The 14,362-nt window shown below is 41.8% G+C and overlaps 1 protein-coding gene across 2 annotated transcripts in view; it reads right to left on the reverse strand.

Moving 5' to 3' along the window:
* The window catches only part of LOC138283476 (complement component C6-like), a 337,439-nt gene that overhangs the window by 264,080 nt on the left and 58,997 nt on the right, over positions 1-14,362 (reverse strand). For both annotated transcript variants that reach the window (XM_069221431.1, XM_069221430.1), the window contains exons 3-5: positions 14,038-14,194; positions 7,558-7,702; positions 1,530-1,671 (exon numbers count right to left, since the gene is read on the reverse strand). In XM_069221431.1, coding sequence (XP_069077532.1) covers positions 1,530-1,671; positions 7,558-7,702; positions 14,038-14,194 — 444 coding nt within the window. The remainder of the gene's footprint in view (positions 1-1,529; positions 1,672-7,557; positions 7,703-14,037; positions 14,195-14,362) is intronic.

The following is a 14,362-nucleotide window of genomic DNA, read 5'->3' on the forward strand; positions in this document are numbered from 1 at the left end:
ATTTAATGTGTTATGATTCAGAGTACTTTTGAGATTTACAATAGTCCCTCATGCACTCCATGTGAGGAGGAATGATACACTGAGCAGCAAAACAAAACGAGGAGAAATGGAACAGCCTCCCAATTCTGTGTATGTTTTAAGGAACTGGTAAAAAAAAAAGCTGCGCTGACAAGCCAGACCTAAATGATGACATGCACTCTGTAAGGGCCCCAATTTTTTTGTAAAATTAAAATACGACTTACTACCCATTTCTAAGCAGCAACTAAATTGCTAAACATAGGTGTAGTCAGTCATTAATTCGAGACAGTAATTGCACTTCTCCCACTGGCACTCTTTTTTGGGGACCGGGACCTTTTTTAATGATGAGATTTTGATCCCAAAACAAGTGAGAAAGGCAGCAAAGGAGGTTAAAAAGATTAAGAGAAAGACGGAAAAACAGTGACAAAAGGAGCAAGAGGGGATGACAAATACCCTGCTTGCATGAGACAAACTGGCAGCGCTGGTGGAAGAAAGAAGCATGAGGTGGAATCAAGACTACAAACCCTTGGTATTTGGCAACCCTGGCATTCATCAGCAGTGCCATTGGGCTTATAAGAAAAATTTGGGCTCTGCACTTATTATTTAACAAATTATGGGGGTTATTACAACTTTGGAGGTGTTAATCCATCCCAAAAGTGATGGTAAAGTGACGGATATACCACGATCCGCATTACGAGTTCCATAGGATATCATGGACTCGTAATACGGCTGGTGGTATATCCGTTACTTTACCATCACTTTTGGGACAGATTAACACCTCCTCCAAAGTTGTAATAACCTCCTAAGTATTGTGTGTAACTATTCACATTGATTAATGCTGCAAGTTATTCTCAGCGACCAAACTGCAATGATGTGCTATATTTTGATGTTTGCATCTCTATCCTGGTTTGGTAGTGATAATAGTCACTTTGGGCTTCATTTAGATTTTGGCGGACGGGTTCATTCATGACACTGGGAAACGAATATCCCATCCACCAAAATATAAATCCCATTATTTCCTATAGGATTTATATGCCACCGCTGTAACCCGTCCGCCAAAATCTAACTTAGGCCCTTTGACATTTTCTTTGTGGGTTTGTGTGTAGCACATGTAACTGTGTGGAGCTTCCACCTCCCCACTTACAATCACCAACCCCAACGTTTAAGAGAACACATTTATCCTTCTCAGGTTTGGTGCCTTCTTCAGACAAGAGAGCTGCTGCCCATTTTAGGATCCCAGATTGGCTGAAGGGCTGGCGAATCAGATTTCGAGAAACACAGATCATCATAAACAGGCACGAGACAATATTTTGCATTTTGTGGATGGGGTGTTTGATACTAGGATGAAGAACAGTTCCATCAGTGGGAGAATTGCTCCGCACAGCAGAACAAGCTTGGCTCTGTTCCTCCACTCTACCACTGGCACATCTATATTTGACTCAGCTTTTAGGATCAAGTCAAAGCTCAAACATTTTTTTTGATGTGGAGAAATATGGCAACCATTGTCTTACCCATTGCCCATTAGCTGCACACTAGGGATATTCACAAATTTTCTTGGGCATAATTTTGTTGTGCGCCTACAATCTCTTTCATCTGAATTGTCTCCACAGTCATTTTCACCATTGCATTCCAAATTTCTGGCGATGCAGCGACCTGTTTTAAAAAACACATCCATATACATATTTATATTACAACTATGCAAGTGACTATACACAAGAGCTTGGTAGCTTAGCTAGTGACAATTTTTTTCACTGCTGTTATTGTTTATTATGACTCCACAGGCACAGAGCTTGTCCTAATAATAATTTTAAAAAAACAGACACCAAGGTGAAAACAAAACAAGCAGTGGCAAAGCCATTACGTCTTGCCTATGCAAGAGCTATTGGCTTTGCCAGTGTGTTTTAGCCACGTTATACACAAGTGTGGCTGCTTTTCACAGTGGCTAAAAGTTACTTGCGCAGAGGAGAGTGGCATGGAGTGTCATACAGTGGAATGGTGAGAGTGGAGTAGAGTGTTGTAGGGTGGAGTGGCATTGAATGTTGTGTATTGGAGTGGCATAGAGTGAAGTCACATAGAGTGGCATATAATAAAGTAGACACCACTGGACTGGTATAGAGTGCATTGGCATTGAGTGTTGCAATGGCGTAGGGTGCAGTGGCTTAGAGTGCAGCATCGTAGAGTACAGTGACGAAAACATGCAGTATCATAGATTATAATGTTGAATAGTAGGGTGAGGTGGCACATAGTGGAGCGGCGTAGAGTGCAATGGCATAGAGCACAGTGGTGCAGAGTGGAGTGTCATAGCGAGTGGTGGCATAGAGAGGTGCAGAGTAGAGTGGTTCAGAGTAGAATATAATACCGCAGAGAGCAGTGGCATAGAATATAGTGGCATACAGTGCATTGGCAAATAATGCAGTAGTGCAGAGTAGAGTGAGGCAGAGTACAGTGGGCTGGAGTGCATTGGCAGAGAATACAATAGTGCAGAGTAGAGTGGTATAGAGTTCAGTGTTGCTTAGTAGAGTTTTATAGAGTGCAGTGGTATAGAGTGGTTTAGAGAAGAGTGGTGTTGAATGCAGTGGCACAGAATGCAGTGGTGTTGAGTACAGTGGTGCAGAGTAAAGTGCAGTGACAGAGTGCAGTTGAGTGGGGTAGACAAGACTGGTATAGGGTTCATTGGTGTAGTGCTGCCGAGTGCAGTGGTGTAGAGTGCAGTGAGGTAGAGAGCAGCAACAGAATGCAGAGGCATACAATACAGTGGCATAGATTAGAGTGGTGCATAGTGGAGTGCGGTGGTGCAGATTATAGTGTAGCAGAGTAGAGTGGCATAGACTGCAGTGGCGTACAGTGCAATGTTGTCGAGTAGAGTGGCATAGAGTAGAGTGGGATAGAGTTCAGTGGTGTAGGGTGCATTGGTGTAGAGTGGAGTGATGAAGAGTTCAGTGGAGGAGAGTGCAGTGTTGCAGAGTAGATTGACAGAGAGCAGTGGTGTAGAGTGCATTGGCACGGAGTGGCGTGAAGTGGAGTGACGTAGAGTGCAGTGGCACAGAGTGCAGTGGCACAGGGCAGAGTCAGAGTAAAGTAGAATGTGATGACGTAAGGTGGTGTAAGGTGTGGTAGCATAGAGTGCAGTGTGGCAGAGTTGATTAGAGTGATGTACAGTGGATTGGTGTAGATTGCAGTGGTGAACAGTTGAGTGTTACAGAGCATACTGCATTGGCGTAGAGCGTATTATTAGCATAGAGTGCAGTGTTGCCGATTGGCATACAGTGGAGTGGTACAGAGTAGATTGGAGTGGACTAGACTGGAGTGGGATAGAGTGCAGTGGTGAACAGTACAGTGGAGTTAGAGTAGAGCGCATTGGCATAGAGTAGAAAGGCCAGAGTTAAGTGGTGTAGAGTGCAGTAGAGTGCAGTGGCACAGACTGCAGTAACATGGAGTGGTATAAAGTGGAGTTGTGCAGAACAGAGTGCAGTAGCATGGAGTGGTGCAGAGTAGAATGGGGTATGCATGGTCTGGTACCACACTACCATTACAGACAACATATTTTCACTTGAAATTACCATTAATCTGCACAGACATACAGTTTTACTAATAAAACTATACAGTGTGCAAACGATAATGCGTGGAAATGGCATCACCTATTGTACTGATTTGTTTTGATCCTATTAAAATATTTGTTTCCAGCACACTTCACAATTAACAAAAAATGTGCTTCATTTGTGCGTTCATTATTCTGATATATATTCTGATATACCTGCACATTTCATTTAAATGTTATGTGCTAGAAAAAAAACATTTCAAAAAGCCAGTATCCAGCAAGATTGCCATATCAATCCTCTCACTTTGAAGTCTGAGAAAGAAAAGTAAACATCAAGCTCCCTTCCTCCCAAGACAGACCCTGACTTGACTTTGACCTCTGTCTTTGAATGTACAGAAAATATGAAAAGATAAGAACGACATTTACAGGCCTGTTAACAGAAAGGAGCACTCATGGAAAAATTAAAGGGGGGTTGGTGAGAAAATGCTTTGCTTGTTGGGAGGGATGAAGTCACCCTGGACAGCCTAAAACAAATAAAGCCAGCAAATAGAAAACCAAAAAATGTGAGTTACAAACCCAAAGGGAAGCAACAGGCAGAATGCATTCCTAGGGAAGCTTTCTGAATGTCCCCAAGATGTCTTTAGCAAGCAGCTGTCTGGTAGGCTTTGACTTAAAAAGGTGGGACTCGTTCCGCTCAGATTCAGAAGGGCCTTTGTAACATACTTAGTATTCTAATAATTCAAATATTTACAGTCCAGAAGCCCAAAATTACTAGAATAGATTTATAAAGTTCAGCAGAAAGTCATATGGGCTGACCCATTATTGTTTAACAAGTCACAAATAAAGCAAGATTAGGTGCAGTAGGTGAAAAGGTTTAAAATATTGAAGCATTCAGGACAGCAAGGGAATGGATATATCAGCTTGTGGCCTCAGTTCTGAATAAAGTGGAAACTTGTGCTCAGTTTGTGCCAGTTGCTGCAGGAACCAGCACTGTTTTTGAGGACTGAGACTATTTTTTAGCACCAGACTTTGACCCATAGCTCGAGAAAAAAGGCAGAACGAAGGAGGAACAGAAAGTTAGGAAAATGGTGCAAAATAATCTGCAAGTGTAAGATAAAGAGACAGTAAATCTAGAGTGGAGGAAGAAACAGTCATGTGGTGCAATCAAGATGAAGTAGCCGTGGTATTGGGCACACTGTCATTCTCCCGTGCTGGTGGGGAGCTCCTAACAAAATCTTTAGGCCACTGCACTAATTATGTATGTATACATACATCTATTTCTTTATTTCTTACAAGTTAAGTGGAAACCCTGATGACAGTGCAGACTACTGGGAATACATTCTCACAATTTCATAGATAAGTAAAGAATGATTGAGAAGTAGGAATTGGGTAAACTGACCGGAAATTAATGTATAGGTATGTATGATTCAATTGATATTTCACTATGAGCTAGATGAAAAATAATATCTCCTCTGTTCATTCCTAAAACTGCAGCCAGACCCAAGGTGTTGCTGATGTCATGTCCCACGTGTGGGTTTCCTGGAAGTATCCACCCTGGAACTATCCAACGGCACAAGGTTACTAGACACAGCTGAAGACAGCTTTGGCCAGTATGATTGGTTCTGAACATGATTTATTACAAACTTGCTTGGCAAAATAATGTATTCATCATCAAAATCACAAGGCAGTACAGTTATATTGTATTTTCATTAGAGCAAAATATATATATTTCATGATTAGTGGTTGTTTGCTCTTTAAATTGTTCTGTTGTAGCGTTACTCTTATGTTTTGGGGTTGTAGTTCTCGATGCTGTGGGACACCTCTTTGCAAGGCATTACCTTTTTCTGTAGTAGTTGAAGGGATACTTGGAGCCATTGCCACTAAAACGTATTATTTCTGAACTAATTATTACATTATGTTTTCCATTCAAAAGTTCTCTATGTGAGTTACTAAATAAAGTATGATAAGAAGTGACTCCACACAACTTACATAAAATATGTCAGGATGTTAAAGTAACTACTCCGGGTCAACAATGATGTTTCCCTTACCTTGGAAACAACACATTAGCTGGTTTTCCCATGGAGAGGGGGGCGAGACAGGGTTGCCCCCTCTTCTCATTTTTGTTTGCCATCACACTAGAATGCCTGGCGTGTGTCGTCCGTTCACATCCAGGTATCTCGGGATTCCGCATCCAAGAGGGGAAGGAAGAGGACGAAAGGATATCGCTGTATGCAGAAGACATCCTCTTATATATTACCTGTCCATCTTATATATTACCCATCCAAGACAGACGCTACCACGGATGCTTAGAATAGTTGAAGATTTTGGTACATAGTCTGATTACAAGATCAAATGGGCCAAATCAAGTCTTTACCTGGCAGGAGGCACCTTGGGGCAGCTTGAAATAGCGAGTAATCTGCGTGTAGATAAGGAGGGATTTAAGTACTTGGGGATCTATGTGACATTGGACAGGGAGAGAAGCTTCAACCGGAACGTCTTAGCAGACTTCCATGAAGACGAGGAGAAATGGGGGAACCTACCGTTGATGTTTTTCGATAGGGCAGCGATGTACAAGAGGATTACCCTGCCAAAACTACTGTACAGTTTTCAAAAAACATATGCTAGAGTAGCAGAGGAGATTTTCACCAGAATTGAAGGGGAAGTCTACAAGCTGCTCTGGAATGGGAAACACCCTTGGGTGTCCTTAAAGATGCTCCACATGAAGTGCTAATTAAAACTCGATTATGACTAATAAAATTCCAGATCCTCCACAGTGTTTACTATGATAGGACACAGCTTCATAGTTGCGGGAGGGCCCCGTTGCCAGACTGCCTGAGGTGTGAGATGAGCAGAGGGACATATCTACCCTTTGGAACTGCCCTCACCTACAGACCTTTTGGTCCAAAATCCTGGGAGAACTAGGGGCATTACTAGGAGTAGAGTTACCTGCAAACCCTAAGTATGTGCTGCTGTAAATACTTATTGACACAGACCTACCGCGATCCAAACTCCTCCTTAGCAACCTGGGATGTGCTGTAGCCAAAAGGGACATGGGGAAACACTGGGGAGTGCCAGAGATGTCCAAGGAGGTTCTTTAAGATCTGGGCATCAGGGAGAGCCTATTACAATATCGATGAGGGGCAAGATGGTGGGGGGGAGTTGTTGGCACACTCCAAGTCAAACACAAGGCTGCCAAGAAAATGCGTTCCAAGACAAGGCCTCCCTGGGGGTAAGAGGCTCCGTTCAAATATCAAAACAAACTGCTGTATAGCTCTGATGCCAAGATAAAACAGACATCCACTCCATTGCCATTGCTGTTTTCTGGAATGTTAAGTTTGAAAAAAATGCAAATAAAAATATTTTAACACAAAAACCCTTGCAAACAAAACGAATAGCTATCTAAACTCTTATAGAACAGTTAGAAAACCCTGTAAAGAGAAATTCAGATTGTAGATAATAGGAAAATATTTACATACTTTTTCGTCATCTAACTGGAGCATGTGTGTGGCTGGTGATAATATATAGTGGGGCTATCGATTACACAATTTGTAACAAGGGATAAATAAAGAAGCACTGTCAAAAACGAACGGTTATGCTTTAATGTGCTAACACTTTTAAAACACTGGCATGCACAAATACTCACACTGTTTGTGCTGTGTCTTTGTACGCATTCTCATTGTAAAAAAATGATCTCTTTTTCACAAGTCCCAAAGAGTAAGCCCAAACACTATGTAGCGGGAACTCGATAAGCAATATTGGAGCGCTTTGCATAAAGCACTCTAATACTGCCGATCGAGTTCCTGCTGTATAAAAAATAAAAGCGCCATGAGCACGACTAAAAAACTAAAGAAACAATTACAAGTAACTTGTAGTTATGCAATTCGCTATGTTCGATATGAGCATACATGGGCCCAAAAGGAAATTCACAGACAGTTTTTTTGGTGATATGGGTGAAAATATTAATTCAGAAATTACATTAAAACAATAATAAGCAAATTTACCAGTGTCACATTTGAATTTATTTTTGCAGTCCACTTCTTCTATATTGCAAAGTTTGGATGGAATACACTTCCGGGAATCAACAAACTCTTCAGTACAACTGTGACCTCCAAACTGAGATGGACGTAAAAGTGAACGAACCCGGAACTGCAAAGAGAGAAGCGCTGACTGAGTCAGTATGAAGTTTGGCATGTTTAACCCCTTGCAAAGGATTTCTCAGTCATAAATTAATTGATTCATTCGTGTTGAGGCTTTTGTGATTCATGAGCTGTTGCATGCCTCTGTATTTTGTGATCAAATGGATTCAACCACTCGCTTAATGTCTCTGCTTATAATTAATACACTTGCATATTCTTCATAATCGATGTTTAGGAAGATTGAGAAACATTTTGTCAATTAATATGAAGCGAACAACCACAAAATTATATGGAGGTGAGTGTGACTTGTCAACACATCTGTAAGTATAAACCACATTTTGAATTTCCAAAAATTGGTTTTGCTCTTGTAAAATAATTTACTCACACAAACATGTTTGTGTTGGTAAAACTACTCACATGGGTAGAAATTGGGCAATTCAGGGCCACAATGCCCTGTGATTTTGTACACACAAAGTAAACATTTGAGGTTATTCACAAACTCGTTTCTGACCCACTCCTCACGAGCAGAAATGTCACATTTGTATTCCTGTGTTTTGAGTGAAACAGGTCGGTGTACATCCATGTTTTTTGTTAATAGTGTCAGTGCAGTAAATGCTATCACTAAATGCTATCACTACACTAAAACGGTCCCTAGTTTTCTGTGAAAAGCATACTAAAACCAATTATTCCTTTTTTTATAATGATAAAAACTAAATACACTTGTAAATGAAAGTTGAATATATTGATTGAGAAGTAAAACGCAAAGATAATGGCACACATTTTTTAAAGGAAATGTAGCTGGAACGTTTTTAAATGGCCATTCAACAAAGTTAGGCATATTATTATTTAGGCTGCTATATGTAGAGTCACTCCTTCTCATACTTTGTTCCTGTATGTTTGCCTGAGTTACCTGCAAAGCAATGTGTCGACTTACAAAAGGCTGCAGTAAAGTAACAAGCATTTGCAATGAAATAGGTCTCTCATTTGCGAAAGTTAGAGATATTGGCATTGTAAATGGATAGGTGGACTTTTTTGCCACATAAATTACTAAACCCTGCCTTATAATTTGGTACTTTCCTGCCACATAATACCAATGCAGCCATAAAAGCACTGTGACCTTGACTAAAAAACAAAAGAAACAATGACAAGTATCTTGTAGTTATGCAAATTGCTACAATACTGCCTAGCGGAAACTCGATTGGCAGTATTGGAGCGCTTTGCATAAAGCGCTTCAATACTGCCGATCAAGTTCCTACTGTATAAAAAATAAAAGCTCAATGAGCGCAACTAAAAAACAAAAAAAACAATTACAAGGAACTTGTAGGTATGCAATTCGCTCCAATACTGCCAATCGATTTCTGCGGGAACTCGATCGGGCGTATTGGAGAGAATTGCATAACTACCAGTTACTTGTCGTCGTATCTTTTGTTTTTTAGTTGCGTTAATGGCATTTTAAATTTTTAGGTGAGGGATTATACATGTGTCGATATTCCATTCCACTAATGAGACATTAATGTTTTATCTTAAACATTATTTACCGTGTTGGTCATTTTCTGCAATTGTTATATTCAAATAACAAACAAATCAATCTGTATACGACGGCCACTTTTGTAAGTACAAAACCATACTTACTATCTTATACTACAAAATGGCCGCCATGTTTCTTTTCACCACTGTTGTTTCCTTCATTTCAGTCCGTTTCTATTACCTTGCAAGCTGCGCACCCATTTATTGTTACACGTGCATGTTGGCGTTGGTGTACCACTATTGCACAACTCGGCATCAGCACAATAGGTGAGTGTATGGGCACTTCTACAATCATGGCGATATAATCATTTACTGGCATTTTTCTTGAGTGTTCGTCCACATATTTTGGACTTTAGTTGATAATGACATAGATTTTCAATAGTTGTTTCTGGCTTGTTTTGTTTCGTCCCCATAATTTCGCTCTGACTGAGGGGATACAATCATCTAGTATAACGAGTCTAAACACTTTTGTGACATTCCTGCCCACACGCCATAGCGGATGGGCATTTATGGGCACTTTAGGACTTGTATCAATCAATCAATCAGTAATTTGTTACGCACGCTACTCACCCGGAAGGGTCGCAAGGTGATGGGGGGGTGAGAATGCTGATCGAAGAGCCAGGTCTTGAGGCGCTTCCTGAAGGTCGGGAGGTCCTGGGTCAGGCGTAGGTTGACAGGGAGTGAGTTCCAGGTTTTGGCGGCAAGGATCTGCTGCCGGTTGTGGTCCGGTGGATGCGGGGGAAGGTTGCGAGAGCGAGGTTGGCGGAGCGGAGCTGGCGTGTTGGGATGTGGAAGTTGAGACGCTTGTTGAGGTAGGCAGGTCCGGCGTCGTGGAGAGATTTGTGAGCGTGGATTAGGAGTTTGAAGATTATCTTTTTGTTGACGGGTAGCCAGTGGAGGTCTCTGTGGTGAGCTGAGATGTGTTTGTTGCGAGGGAGTCTGAGGATGAGTCGTGCTGAGGCGTTCTCGATGCGCTGGAGGTTCCTTTGGAGCTTTGCCATTGTTCCCGCGTAGACGGCGTTGCCGTAGTCCAGTCTGTTGCTGACGAGGGTGTGGGTGACCGTTCTTCTGGTTTCAACTGGGATCCATCTGAAGGTCTTGTGAAGCATGCGATGGGTGTTAAAACATGAGGATGAGATGGCGTCGACTTGCTGGGTCATAGAGAGCGATGAGTCCAGTGTGAAGCAGAGGTTGTGTGCGTGGGTGGTGGGCGTTGGGGCAGACCTCAGAGGGGCAGGCCACCAGGAGTCGTCCCATGCTGATCTGTTGGAGCTGAAGATGATGATTCGGTCTTCTCCGAGTTTAGTTTGAAGCGCCTTGCTTCCATCCAGTTGGTGATGGCGTGAAGTCTGGTGTGGAGGTTGGTCTTATCGGTTACAGGGCCCTATCGGACGATGTTGGCGAGATAGTTGGATGTTGACTATCTTCTTGATGACCTTCGCAGGGAAGGGGAGTAGGGAGATGGGCCGGTAGTTTTTGAGGTCTTCGGGTCGGCTTTGGGCGTTTTGAGCAGGGTGTTGACTTTGGCGTGTTTCCAGCTCTCCGGGAAGATAGTGGTCTCAAAGGAGCTGTTGATGATGGTCCGGAGCTGGGGAGTGATGATTTGGCTGGCTTTATTGAAGATGTGGTGAGGGCAGGGGTCGGCGGGTGATCCAGAGTGGATGGTGCTCATGGTCTTGTTGGTTTCCTCGTCATTGGTGGGGGTCCAGGCACTCAGGATGTTGGTGTGGATGGGTGCGTTGGTGTCGACCTTGGCAGTGGTGGTGGTGGGGGACGGCGGTGCAAAGCTGTCATGGATGTCTGTGATCTTACGGTTAAAAAAGGTGGCAAGGGAGTCGCAGAGGTCTTGCGAGTGGGGGGGGAGTCAGCAGAGCAGGACTTAGTGTTGGTGAGTTCCTTGATGATGCTGAAGAGCTCCTTGCTGTTGTGTGCGTTATTGTCAATTCGTTGTTTGTAGAAGGATCTTTTGGTGGTCCGGATGAGCTGGTGATGTTTATGGGTGGCGGATTTGAGGGCAGCATGGTTGTTTTCTGTTTGTTCTAAGTGCCAGAGCTTCTCGGTTTTCTGGCATTCCCGTTTGGAGGCCTGAAGGTCTGCAGTGAACCAGGGAGCTTTTTTGTTGGCACGGGTGTTGGTGGTTTTCCTGAGTGGAGCGAGGGTGATGGTGCAGTCATCCAGCCATTGCTTGAGGGCGGCGGTGTTGGGGTCGCTGGTGTTGGGTGGTAGGGCATGGGTGAGGTTGGAGATCAATTGGTTCTTGGAGATCTTGTTCCACTTGCTGTGAGGGATCCGATGCTGTTGGTGGTGGGTTTCTGGAAGGAAAAATGAACACAGCGGTGGTCCGTCCAGTGGAGTTCGGTGGTGTGAGTGAAGGTGAGGTGGATGCTGGAGGAGAAGATGGCATCGAGTGTGTGGTTGTACACGGTTAACTGCAACTGGTACAATCCTGGCATTATACATTGCTATTAAATGACATGTTTTCTCTAGATAATGGCGTTTTCAATCTCCTTTCCTCGTGTTGCTGGACTCGCCTTTCTGGTTACGCTAAGAATTGACTGTAGACTCTTTTGGCATGTTTTGACTTGGTTTAATTATTGTGTTTCTCTTTAAGTTTTTCTAATATAGTTAAAGAAACTACTATATTGTCGCCCTGTTATAGCAACCCAATAACTATTATACAACATACTATAAGTGCCTTTTAAAGGTTGGGATCTTCACTCGAGTACCGTCAGTATATCATTTTTAGCCTTCACTAAACACAATTTATACGCAGATATTTCATGACAACTCTATCTATGTGCTAACCGGAAGTATTTTTTTACAGGCTTATCTTGGCCATTTACTTTTAAATACCTGAACTCATCCTGATATATGACATTCAGTCCATGATAGGTAAGGCTGTACTTTCTATTTTGTGCACATGGGGTGATATTTTATTTTATTTCTTTTACTGATTTCTTTATTTCCATGAGCAGATTTGTTTGCATTCTGGCAGCCACAGTGGCTAATTTTTGTTTTATCGCTTTGTTTGGTGCTATTAACGCAATATTAATGGGAGTGCAAATTTCTGAATTAAGGATAATTTCATCACCCTCATTGCTTATACTTATGGGCATCACCAACTGTTTGCCCATAATTTTACAATGTGAATAATCAATATTTACAAGTACATTTCATCTTCAACGGTTCTAGGTATCATCATACTTCTCCATTTACTTGGTTGAATGAGGCGTTTTCCATCTTGCGATAGCCCCTTCCAGGGCAGATGGATAACATTAATATGGTTCTCTTGCCTTCTCCTGTTAAGGGTCAGGAATGTCTATACTATATCCTCTACTAGATTGGATCCATTTTCAATATTACAAGATATGTCCCTTACTTAGTCATAGGTAACAATTCTACTTACTGTCACATTGTTTTTTTCTAGAATTTTTACTGATAAATCACTTGCTTTTGACTATCTAGTGCATGACAATCCACTAAGGTTGGCACACCAGATATGGCTCATACTTTTACACGAGCCGCCTGGCTCTTGTTTGATCCTTCTGTTCTTCGTTCCCACCTCTTGTTTTATAATCTCCTCTCTTATGATAGGTGTGTATCTTTGCCCTAACTCCACGTACACACTGGTATACACACGTTTTCTTTTCTGCAGGCACTTAACCAATTTTGCACTTGTCACTAACTAGTGAAAGATGTGCTTAGTGATAAAACGTTTATTGGAGAGGTATCCCTGCTATTGTCATGACATCTGATTACGCATATCGTCTTTCTTTTACAAATACTTTCACAACCTTGAAAAAGTCTAGATGGCGAAACATGTGTTGGCTGTTTTCTTTGGATATGTCACAATATGAAAATAATAAATCTAGTACATTTTCACGACGTGATCAAGACTCTCATTAAAGTAACCATATGCTTTCATTTGGATTGTTGGACTGCCCAGGTGTGCCCTGGTAACTATGGTCATTTACCAAGGTTGATTGATTCCCAGTCAACATACCTTACTCCCTTGGTGTTTGGGAGTAACCTACCAGTGAAACACCCGTGGGACTTTTCTTACTGGGCTCAGGACTTTTAGGCCCATATTTATACTTTGTTAGCGATGCATTTGCACCGCTTTTTGACGCAAAAACAGCGCAAACTTACAAAATACAATTGTATTTTGCAAGTGTGCTCCGTTTTTGCATCAAAAAATGACGCAAATGTGGCGCTAAAAAAGTATAAATATGGGTCTTAGTATCCCGTGATACTAAATGGTCATATTGGATGTGCAAACTGGATAGGATAACCACCTTGTTGAATTTTGCACATTAAACATATGGAATCTGTCTGTGTGTTTTATTAGGTCATCCCACAGTGTGCACCATAGTCACCCACCTACCTGTCCAAAGACACATTAACCAGGCTGTTTCTGAAGGTGTAATTTGACACAACACTGCTAAATGTCAGTGAGTACTTATAAGCCACAGTATGTGGTTGTTGAAATTTATATACCATAACATACCACCACCATACCAAATAGTATCAGGACCATAAAATAAATCAAAGCAATCTGATATGACACAACATAGCTTGCATTGCCTGACTGTCTTTTACCACAATTCATTATAAGCTAAACACCACTAATGCCTACAGAAAGGTGAGTACAATAGAAACCTGTAGTGAGACATGTGATTAATTGCTTAACTGCCTAGTGTTTTCTTCAAGGGGAAATAAATGGTAGGGACTAAAGGAAGGAATGATGTAGCTGATGCCAGGACCTGAAGCCTGAACTGCATATAATATGTGTGAAAAAAACAATCATTTCCAGCGTACCTGCTTTTTAACACATGGATCACAATCCGACCAGGGTCCAAAGTCTCCGACCTGGCAGTCGATGGGGCACGCTTGTTCACTGCATGCCCTCTGTTCATGTTTGCTGCAAATCTGATCACAGCCATATCTTTGGTAATAATCGTCATAGGTAATTTGCCTGAAATAAAGAAGACTTCATAAGGATGAGGACAATTATTTCACTAAATGCCAATTACATATTATTGCCACTGCCATCAACAAAATACAACATGCAATTGTATAAGGAAATGCTAAGTGTATAAAAAATGATAAGTGGCAACACATCAAGTAAAATAAAAATGTTTAT

Source organism: Pleurodeles waltl, chromosome 1_1 (genome assembly GCF_031143425.1).
Source record: "Pleurodeles waltl isolate 20211129_DDA chromosome 1_1, aPleWal1.hap1.20221129, whole genome shotgun sequence".
NCBI lineage: Eukaryota > Metazoa > Chordata > Amphibia > Caudata > Salamandridae > Pleurodeles > Pleurodeles waltl.